At 40.6% G+C, this 12,104-nt stretch overlaps 1 protein-coding gene across 1 annotated transcript in view; it reads left to right on the top strand.

Annotated features, from left to right (window-relative positions):
* LOC117519298 (gamma-aminobutyric acid receptor subunit gamma-3) overlaps positions 1 to 12,104 on the top strand; it is a 281,204-nt gene that overhangs the window by 171,943 nt on the left and 97,157 nt on the right. The window contains exon 4 of the mRNA XM_034180629.1: positions 3,771 to 3,991. Within this exon, the coding sequence (XP_034036520.1) occupies positions 3,771 to 3,991 (221 nt within the window). The remainder of the gene's footprint in view (positions 1 to 3,770; positions 3,992 to 12,104) is intronic.

Raw genomic sequence — 12,104 nt, 5'->3', positions numbered from 1 at the left:
ACCTTTTTGTTGAAGTTGTTCCACAATACAAGGAAGCCAAATCCAGCACACCATTAGCTGATTCATGCCTTACCCACTGTTCTCTTTAGTGGCCGTAGAAGTGTTGTCATTAATTTGTGCTGTTTCTACCTGTCGAATTTGGAAGATGTACACTTATTTTAACTTGCTGTGGTAACGTCTGGCAGCTTTGACACCGTGTTGATAACTAATGAATATTTGTAATTGTGTGATCACATTGCATATATTTATGAGTAGGGATGGGTATCAATAAGATTTTATCGATATCGATACCATTACTGACTCCGCTTATCAATCCGATTCCTTATCAATTCTCTTATCAATACCTCTTGTGAATTTTCTGTGTACTAAAAGTAGGCTTTACAGGTTTTCTATGTCAGACTTCAGACAACTTTATTGATCCCAAAAAAGGCAATTACATTTACACTCCAATTACGGGTCAAAGAGGTTTTTCTTATCGTGCACCCGCTCTGTGGAACAGTCTTCCTGCGACCATGAGACAGAGTCTGTGGACATTTTTAAGTCAAGACTTAAAGCCTATTTTTATTCTCTTTCTTATAAATAGTTTTTATTTTTTATCTGTTTTATTGTTTTACTTCTGTTTTTAATTATGTATTTGAATTTTAAAATTTTTATTTATTTATTTTAATTTTTTATGTTGAACTGTTCTATGTGAGGCACCTTGAGAAGGCTTTTGTTGTGATTTGTCACTTTTTAAGCTGATTAAATTGAATTGAAATTGAACAACATTTTACTGAGTCTTAAAGTAAATAAATACGAAATTGGTCACTTAATCCATAAACTTTGTACATAATAAACTCTACATGGTGAATCCTTGATTTCTGGACATAAATAGAAATAAACAAAATCTGTAGTTTTTGTCAAAAGCATTTCCTTTCAGACATTATTGGCATGATTGTCTTTCCATATGTCTGACCTGAGCTCTTACAGCTGTGCTGTGCTGCAGGATGTAATTTATAAAGAATACAAGACGTCTCATTTTGGGAGGGAAAAAAAGTTTTAGTCAATTGTCGTTTCTTGTCTGTATTACAATGTTTGTAAAGAGGTGTCATTTTATTTAAAGCGGTGATTCGTTTTGAAGTTATTAATTCAACCAGACTCTGTCTCAGCAGAGAGCCGCGCAGTGTTTGGAGCTGTGCCAACAGAATGGAGGACGATTCTCGTTTCTTGACAGCAACAAGACAAGAGTCCCAGTTAGTGACTTTAATACACACAATAGTGACTCAATATTTTAATGGCTTTGAGAGGAGTTAAGAAGTGGACTTGCCGTTTCTGAAGAGCAGCAAATCAAAGAACCAACGACCTAGTGGATCGAAACATTGCTTCAATGGTTCACGCTTCAAAGTGGTGTCGCTCTGCAGAAACGGTTGATTACAGAGCCGTTGCAGGGTCTACAATCAACGTAGAGGAATGATCATTTTCCCGACAAACACCCTCAAAACCAACGGCTGCTCTGAAGGACCAATAAGGGAATCATTAAGCAAAAAGGCTATTGATATCGGTGGATCGAATAATTCCTTAACGATACTCGAAAAGAACCGGTTCTCGATACCCAACCCTACTTATGAGTTTCTGTGCTTTTCTATCTGGCTACATAGCTGCATCTCTAAACATTAGAATTTAATCCAAAAGTGGTAAATGGACTGCATTTATGTGGACTGTCCGTAAAGTATCGGTCCTTTTTATTTTTTTTAAAAACTATATGGATTTCATTCATATGTTTTTACGTCAGGCAAGTTTGAACCCTCGTGCGCATGCGTGAGTTTTTCCACGCCTGTCGGTGACGTCATTCGCCTGTGAGCACGCCTTGGGAAGGAGTGGTCCCGCCCCCTCGTCGGAATTTCATTGTCTGGAAATGACGGAATGAAAAGGACTTTTTTTCCATCAGATTTTTTCCAGAAGCTGTTAGAAACTGGCACCTGGAAACCATTCGAAATATTTATCTGGCTTTCGGTGAAAATTTTGCAGGCTTCACAGAGAATAAGGACTGTTAACTGTCGCTTTAAGGACCCCTTTAAGGATGCTTGGCGCACCGCGCTCAGAGCTGCGACAACGCGGCACAAAACACTGTATCATTTCTAAACGGATAGCTCTGTGGATACGAGACGTCGTGTGCTCTTTCTCCGGTAATCACAAGAACTGGACATCAGCCATTTTCCGGCAGATTTCACTTTTAACCAGAGATTTTTGTCGTGAAACGCCGCGCGGAGGCTTCGCGCATCACGACCGATTCACTTGATGAGCGAGACAAAGAACACCTCCGTTTCGGCGTGTCAGTGGACAAGTTTGGACATGTCTAGCTCTCCACAATTTCTCTGATACTTACTAGACTGGTAAGCATTGAAAGCCAAGATAGGCATGTCCTAACTTGTCCTCTGACCCGCCGAAACGGAGGAGTTCTTTGTCTCGCTCATCAAGCGAATCGTCGTGACACGCGAAGCCTCCGCTCGGCGTTCCACGACAAAATCTCTGGTTAAAAGTGAAATCTGCCGGAAAATGGCTGATGTCCAGCTCTTGTGATTACCGGAGAAAGAGCACACGACGTCTCGTATCCACGGAGCTATCCGTTTAGAAATGATAGTGTTTTGTGCCGCGTTGTCGCAGCTCGGAGCGCGGTGCGCCAAGCGTCCTTAAAGGGGTCCTTAAAGGGGTCCTTAAAGCGACAGTTAACAGTCCTTATTCTCTGTGAAGCCTGCAAAAGTTTCACCGAAAGCCAGATAAATATTTAGAATGGTTTCCAGGTGCCAGTTTCTAACAGCTTCTGAATAAATTCTGATGGAAAAAAGTCCTTTTCATTCCGCCATTTCCAGACAATGAAATTCCGACGAGGGGGCGGGACCACTCCTTCCCAAGGCGTGCTCACAGGCGAATGACGTCACAGACAGGCGTGGAAAAACTCATGCATGCGCACGAGGGTTCAAACTTGCCTGATGTAAAAACATATGAATGAAATCCATATAGTTTTTTAAAAAAATAAAAAGGACCGATACTTTACGGACAGTCCACGTATATCACGCTTTTCTATTTGCATCAGATGCGCAAAGCGCTTTACAATTATGCCTCGCATTCACACAAACACACTCACACACCGATGTGAGGGTGCTGCCAGTAAAGGTGCTCACTACACACCAGGAGCAACCTGGGGATTAAGGACCTTGCCCAAGGGCCCTTAGTGATTTTCCAGTCAGGCTATAGGTTTGAACCGAGGATCCTCTGGTTTCAAGCCCAATGCTTAACCACTAGACCATCACCTCCCCAAAAGTTTAACATTTTTGTCAGGTATTTCAGAAAGTGAAAATTTTATATATTCTAGACTCATAACATATAAACCAACATATTTCAAACATTATTTTGTTTTAATTTTGAAAATAACAGCCTATAGCTCCAAACATTAGAAAGTGTGTATCTTAAAATATTACAATATTGTGTAAGATTGATATAAAAAGTATTTCTAACACAGAAATGTCAAACATCTGAGAAGTGTGTTTGTGTGTGTGTGTGTGTGTGTGTATATATATATATATATATATACACACACACACACACACAAGGACAAATGATGATTCATCAACAGTTTGATATTTTTGATATGCTGCTGAAATGCTCATAATTAATTTTGACTCAAAGATAAACTCAGTCCTGTTTTGTGTCGACAAGATGCCCAAACGCCACTCGATGTTTTGCAGATTTTTCTTCTGAAATGATCTTTTTTGTTTCTCCTTCTCTTTTAGGAATACCAAATTGACATCATCTTTGCACAGACATGGACAGACAGTCGTCTCAGATACAACAGCACAATGAAAATATTGACTTTAAACAGTAATATGGTTGGATTGATTTGGCTACCAGATACCATCTTCAGAAATTCCAAAAATGCAGAATCCCACTGGATTACAATGCCCAACCAGCTCCTAAGGATATGGAATGATGGAAAGATACTTTACACACTAAGGTAAGAGAAAACGCGTTGTTGTTTTTATCTGTTGTAAGACTCTGTAATCCCTTTTTGGAAGAAGGACTAAACAATTTTACTGAAGAAAGATGTAGACTTTAAGATCATTCTGAATGAACATTGACCTAAAGCTTGTTCTACTTCAGGCTGTAAGCCTCAAAGCTCAGGCCAACACTTTGCCCCTCAAGGCTAAGGCTTTAAATCTCGAAGCCAAGGCAAAAATAGGAAACTGGATCATACAAAAACTATCTCCAAGAACAACAGTTGTGGCAGTGTGGTAGCCAGGACATCACAACTTGAATAAAAAGGGATCAAGTGATAATATTTTGAAAAACATGCAAAATTTTGAATGTGATCATGTGATGTACTGTGAAGTTAGATTTCCTAAACTTAAGGCAGGTTATTGCTTCTGACTGTGCAATGTCAGCAGCAGAAGCAAGTCAAGGTCTGAGAGCGTGTACTGGTACCCTCATGGTACTCTCTTCACTGCATCCACAGCCAGTGGTGGTCACAGGTAACCAAAAATTTAGCTTTGATAACCGTTAATCCGCTAACTGAAAAGTTAACTTTTAAAAAACCGATAAACCCCTAAAAAACTTAGCAGAAGTTACAGCTAAATCGATAACTTTTAGTATTGACTCCAGTACACTGGAAGGTACCGAGTAAATTCAAAGGCAGTCACAAACAACAATGAGCCAGCACTTCTGTCTACGATCAGTCGTCTGGCTACAATTAATCAGCCTTCTCTCAGCAAGAGAGACCTGGTGACCAGAGAGAAAGGAAGGGGAGAGAAAAAAAAGATAATTTATTTTCACAGCCATACAGTCTTGCAGACGTGTTGCAAGAGACATGCACAGCAAGACAGTTTTGACATATGGTTAAAATTTTTTGACCGTTTATAGACACACATGCTAAAAGGCATTATGGGAAAATGAGCTTCTGGTCATCAGTGGTTGGTCGGCTTATACCAACACACAAGTTACAATAATTTATGTGTTGTTGTTTTTTTTACAAATAAATCTGTATTTGTAAATATGTCATATTGTTAAAAAAAAAAAAGGCAATTTGAAAACTGAAAATTCTGTTGGTTAAGTGTGATTCAGCACATATAGCAAATGTGTGGCAATTGGTATTCACACTGCCATGAACACTGTCATCTACTGGATGTTTACTAATCTGTACAAGTCAGGTCAGGTTTGAGAGCCAGCACTGATACCACATCTTAAGGCCTGATCACATGGCGCACGGCGATTGCTGAACAAAGGAAAAAAGCCACAAAGTAACAAATCGTCGAGAAAAAGTGGACGAATGAGCCTGCACTTCTCCCATCACCAAAAAGCCTCCGAGTCCAGAGCGCATAAAAGAATGAAACAGAACTGAAACTAACAAAAGAAAAACCAAGCCAACGGCGATCTTGATGCTTTAAACAAAATCAAAACGAAACATTCATGATGACGTGACTTTACAGAGGGTATCAGACTGAGCGCCAGCCTGTGATCGAGTCTGCACCCTGCTCTCTCCACAGCACCTGCAGCTACGAGAATTGGTTGTCTTGACAGGTTTGTCTTCACAGCTGGAACGTTCATGTGCACACTCATATTCTAGCCAGAAAGGGCTGCAACGTGTGTGTGCAAACGCGTTCTAGCCAGAGGTGGCTGCAACGTGCGTAAATAGTTAAGCAGTTGATCAAACGTTCTTGCCACTATTGTTTCTGTATGAAAACGTTGCTTTTCGTCCCACACATGGACGCGTCACGTTCAGCTTGTCGGATCTTTAGTTATTGATCCATTCAGATATTGTCAACGTTCATGCAAAGGTTGAACTTGGGAGGTTGGACAACAGTCAAATGGAACACTGATGTACAGGAACTACCCAAACGATGAGGAACCGTCAAGACAGAAAGCAAAACAGTATATGGACGAATTGAGGTTGTCATCAGGATTCATTCAGGGTTTGAAGTTTGAAAATTCTGACGAAGCGCCAGCTACAGGAACGAAGCTCAGTGACCGTTAAATGCTGTCTCCAAAACTCAACGTAAGTCCAGATTTCTTGTTTCATTTTGGCTTCGGTGTCCTCCATTAGTGCCGTGTGACTGGGGCTTTAGGTTCTAATTGGAAAGCACACCGTCAGACATACTGTACAACTGTATCTTCCAAACATTACCATCACAGCCAGGAGCTGCTTGGGTGTTCCATTGGTTTGGTCTGGTGTCATCACTGATGAAGAGCAGGATCAGTGGGGAAAGTGTGTCACGTGGCTGGCGTAATGCTGATGATGATTTATCATGATTTTTGTGATGGCATCTTAAAGGAATCAGGAAGTAGCTTTTAGACACCAGATAACTCTGTGGTCTTGTTTATATGGTAAGGATGTTGGTACAGATGTCAGTAACCAGCATCTCCATTGATTATGATTAAAAATCTCAGTTTCCTAACTGTAACAATTTCAAAATGTGTGGTTAACAGGAAAAGGAAGCTGTCCTTTTATTTTCTTCCAGACCAGAGCCTGTATCCATGTACCACCTCAGAGGAAATGCAAGGCAACACATTGGTGGCATTTCCGAGTGCCACTTAATTTTGGATGCATTAATGTGTCCCAGATCCCACTCAGTTGTTCAAAGACCTTCAGGGCAGAGAGCATCAGTGTATTAACCTGGTGATAATGTGTGAATTTTTCAGAGATTTATACATTAATGGTGACGTTTACCTATTCTAATTATATTGATAATGTTTTCAGCATTGATGCTGACACAAAAAAGAGCACGCTTGCAAATGTCACACTTTGTCTCAAAGAGCACAAATGGTGACTTTCACAAAGAATTACTGGAGCATAGAAACACTGCAATTTTTGACATTTAATGCAATAATGATTCATTTCAAGTTTGAAGCATTTTTATAAAAAAAAATTAAAAAAATAAAATAAGTACACCGTTTGAATCACCACATCAACGCAGTGGTTTTAGGTTCTTGTTCAGTCTATTAAAAGTGCTGTATGGTTGTGCTAACACTGCCAAATCTCTGCTGTTTCCTAATAGTGTTAAGATATTTCTCATATGTTTTATTTTTCATTTTGTTTCATGTTTTGTATTGTGTTGAAGTAGAATAATTATTGTTATGATTCCACACACTCCAACACAGTAGGTGGCAGTATGCATCTCTAAAGCTGGTTTGCAATCCCCCGAGAGAGACATAGAATTAGTAAGATTTTTTTTTTTTTTTTTTTTTTATATACATGTATTATTTTCTAATTGTGGTTGGCGACCTGGCCAAGGCTTTTAGGCGAGTGCCTTAAAGCAGTTATTCATGTTGGGTTTAATTATTCACATGGCTTGTAAACGACATCTTTAAGAAGTCGCCAGGTTTCACTTTGTAGGTAGGAAACGGGTAACAGCGTGTTAGCATAACCAAATGGCCCATTTGTGAGCATTTTATTACAAATATCTGGAATAGTATGATTTGTTAATTGGCCTTATGCCACGTTGACACTGGGCGCGACCAGACGGCACAAATTTGCGTTGGTCGCGTGGCGACGGAAGCGTCACCATTGTCCAGTGTGTCGCTCTGCTTTCACTGCGAAAATTCGCCCCAGTGCGTCATCAAATAGGAGGAGCTTCCATTCTGCTCGCCGGCTCCGGTTGTCAGTCAAGTTAACATGAGGGACCTTGATCACATGGAGCAAGTTGTTGTGGAAAGCTGACAAACGTCATGAGACGTTCCAAATTCGGGGAGTATCATTATTTGCTGCAGGAGCTGCGTCTGGATGACGGCCGCTTTCAGCGGTCCATCCACCTCTGCAGGACCCAGTTTCAGGATCTCCTGTCCTGTTCACACGCGCACATTTAAACAATTAAAAAAAAACTCCACTCCCCCTGCTGTGGGGCTGCTGCTCGCTCCAAAAACTCTGTCATAATTGTTTTTAGAAACCAGTCACCATTTGCTTAATATACATCTGTGTAGTTAATAAATAAAATAATCTTTCATGACGATTCCCTTGCTCGCGCATGTAGCAAAAAAAAAAAAACTCCGCTGCCTGCTGTGGGGCTGCTCCTCGCTCTTCCCCAAAAACCTCTGTCATAATTGTGTTTAGAAACCAGTCACCATTTGCTTTATTATACATCTGTGTAGTTAATAAAATAAAATAATCTTTCTGGATGATTCGCTCGCACATGCACATAGAAAAAAAAAACTCCGCTCCCCCTGTGGTGCTGCTGCTCGCTCCAAAAACTCTGTCATAATTGTGAAATAAAGGACAAAAGAGACATAAGTCCTGCTCACAGGCTGCTACCAGATACAGGACATGTTCACATCCAACTCAGTCAAACTCCAGACATCTCCACGTCACTACATATTCAGTGCCTGATTGGCCATCGCGGCGCGACAACACGAAAAAGTTCAGATTTTTTAACTTGGGGAAGAGAGCAACGCGACGTGACGCAATGCAATATCGCGCCACAAACACGGCAATCGCTCAAAATTGCTTCACTTGGGTCGCTTCATTCGCGTCCATCGTGTTGCGCTCCACGGCTGGGCGCCACAACGCATCCTTCTATACGGATTACATGGCAACCTGTTGCTACAGTCGACCGCGTCGCGCCTGGTGTGAATGCGGCATAACAGATCATCCAGGAAGCACATGCTGCAGATTTTCCATAGAGTGAGGTGGCAGATTACACGCAGAAAGCGCCACCTTCACTGTGGACATGAGCGCATACAGAGCCACTCAAGTAAGGTTGTGTGATTGTTTGTTGATAATTTGTTTGTTGTTAAGGAATTGTTTCACTTTGTGTATCTTGGCGAAACCTTTATGTATGACTTGTTCCAAAAGGTCACTTGACTCAGCCCCTGACACAAGTTTCATGTTGACTTCATGGTATCAGACTGAAAAGGCAGGACAGGCTGGACACAAATGCACGACGCAAGTACACAGCTCTGTAGAGGAGAAACGTTTACTGAGTAAGCAGGCTTGGGTCGGTACACAGATAGGCAGTCCAAACAAAACAACAGGATCCAAATCATCAGGCAAAATACATGGTCGGAGGTCAAGCAGATAGTCATAAACCGAAGAGACACAAAAAGCAAGGCAAGGAAACGAGAACAGAGCTGGTAAGAAGGCACAAGGCACATCGAACTGGCAAAGGACAGATTCAAACCGAGCGGTTAATAAAGCACCCAAGCGATTAAGCGAAACACAGAACAGGTGTGTAAGGTGACACCCAGAACCGGGGTGTGGCCAGACAGACGGAGACACCCACCACCAAGAACAGAGAGAAAAAGACAAGAGATAACAGGACAGGGTAAACCCAAGCAGAAAGAAGACAGACCAAGCCCCAAAACCAACCCCACAACCCTGACACATGGATTGTTATTAAACTTTCTACTGTGGGTAAATCAGTACTAAGCACACACAGATTCAAAGTTTTAGCAACACAATTTCTATTCAATAGTCAATATTGCCTGTTTTTACCCGATGGCCATCAAAATATGGCCATCGGGTATTGAGAAGGGTTTGTGTCCATCTGTCTGTGCTCAGCATAAATCCAGTCCTGTTACTGCCAGGATCGTCAAATTCACAGGGAACATTCTTGGGACACAGACCTTGGACAAGTTCAAAGATGGCTAAATGTGACCTATTTTAAGATGTCTTTTAAGAGGTTGAAAGTCACATTCTGGTTGTTATTTTTATGATATGAATCATGTAAATCGGTTTTGTTTGTTTTTGTTAAGGCGGGGTGACTGTCAGGATTTCAGAGTGGCTGAGCACAGCAGATGATAGGAGGCACAATGCAGACTCTCAAACAGGTAGTAGGATATCATAGACGTTAAATAGACTTAAATGCAGGCAGTGGTCTGGTACACAAAGAAGCAGTCAGCGAGGCGAAGGTACAGGCAGGCGTAAGGCAATGGCGTTGTCAAAAAGACTAAGGTTGAGAGTACGGCAAACAGTAGTAAGTGGGCAGAGACAAAAATGAGGTCCAGGAAACAAGCACAGTCGGGCACGGTGAGGCAATAAAGTACAAGATAAACAAGCAACACAGATCAAGAGCAGAAGAGCTGGAATGAAGATATGAGAATCAACGAACTAGCAATTTCAAACAGAACTCACAGCTTAAATGCATGGTGAATAATTAGGCAGTGATGGAAAACAGGTGTGCTGAGCTGGCAGGAAGAGGGCGTGGACAAACAAAGATAAGAGACAAGGCAAGAGAGTAAAGTGACAAATGGGAAAGCAGAAGACAAACAAAACGGGGCGTGGCCAACAGGAATAAGGAAGTGCTGTTGAAGGGCAAGAGAATGTTGTGATCTGAGGGTGTGACAGTGATACAAATGAAACTGGGTGTGAAACATGAGGAACAAAGATGAGGAGGAACTGACAAGGGAGTGCAGTGACATAACCAGAATCCATAAACTAATAATACTAAAATACCCAGACTGAGACAAACAAAAAACTCTAGACAGAATGGAATCTTAACATGAACAGAATAACAACAGGTGACAAATGGCTAAGACTGAAAAGAAGGTAACAGGTAAATCAAAAGCTAAAACTAGGACAGAACTGATGAGTGGAAAACGTACAAAACACAAGATAATTAAAGTAACACTTCAGTGGTAAACCTGCCAAATAAAAACTGACCAAAACAATCATGAATAAAATCAAAAACAGTGGATTAAAGACAAACAAAACAAGAATGGCACTAAATGTGTGGCTGATGTGTGAAGAGCAGAAACAAGCTGTGGAAAAAAGCAAAATAAACAGATGATCAAAAACCAAGTAAAAGATATCAATACAGAAAGACTGATGGATAATAGAAGGTCAAGACCTGAGTAGGAGCAAATCCTGACGGTGACAAGCAGTCAGAGTAGAGCGGCACCGTGTTGTCAGTGGCTGGTCTCTCTGGTGTGCCAGAACTGCTTCATTTCTGACTAAATATAGCACATTTCTTATATATTATGCAAACGCTAGCAACAAATAAACACTTCATAAATGGAAATACAGTTTTTGTAACCTGATGACACCTTTGGAGTTATTTACAAGACATCTTGTGGACATTAGCGTGGTGACAACACTGGCTGGTCTAGCTAGCTGCTTACTTCACTTCGTTTCTGGCTAAATATAACACCTTTCTCATGTATTATGTAAAAGCTAGTGACAAGTAAACACTTCTAAAACTGAAAACACTGTTTTTGTAACCTGATGACACCTTTGGAGGAGTGATTTACAAGACATCTCGTGGACGTTAGCGCGGTGACAACACTGGCTGGTCTAGCTAGCTGCTTACTTCACTTCATTTCTGGCTAAATATTACACATTTCTCATGTATTATGTAAAAGCTAGTGACAAGTAAACAAAACTAAAGCGCTGTTTTTGTAACCTGATGACACCTTTGGAGTTATTTACAAGATATCTTGCAGACATTGGAGTGCATGCGCATCGCACATGGTCAAAGTTAACTTCCGCCCTTTTCAAAAGCTTGTGTGCGCATTCGCACCCCCTCCTGTAGACGCCATTAAAACGTAAAAAAAAATATATTGTTTATGATTGATTGATTGATTGATTAATTGATTGAGTTTATTCTGCAACATCAATATAAACATACATGGTGAATGTGTCAATGATTCATGATAACTCAATAAAGCATAAACTCTTATTTCCATTATCAGCTGACAAAATAGAGGGGCTTAATTGAACATGTACAAATTGTACATAAAATAATAGGATCTTAATAATTAATGTACATAGCAATAAATGTATTATATGTATATATGTATATATATATATATATATATATATATATATATATATATATATATATATATATATATACGAGGGCTGTCCGTAAAGTATAGGTCCTTTTTATTTTTTTCAAAAACTATATGGATTTCATTCATATGTTTTTACGTCAGACATGCTTGAACCCTCGTGCGCATGCGTGAGTTTTTCCACGCCTGTCGGTGACGTCATTCGCCTGTGAGCACTCCTTGTGGGAGGAGTCGTCCAGCCCCTCGTCGGAATTCCTTTGTCTGAGAAGTTGCTGAGAGACTGGCGCTTTGTTTGATCAAAATTTTTTCTAAACCTGTGAGACACATCGAAGTGGACACGGTTCGAAAAATTAAGC

This window comes from Thalassophryne amazonica, chromosome 10 (genome assembly GCF_902500255.1).
Source record: "Thalassophryne amazonica chromosome 10, fThaAma1.1, whole genome shotgun sequence".
NCBI lineage: Eukaryota > Metazoa > Chordata > Actinopteri > Batrachoidiformes > Batrachoididae > Thalassophryne > Thalassophryne amazonica.
Note: the sequence above shows the minus strand (reverse complement) of the source record. Positions and strands in the feature narration are given on the sequence as shown.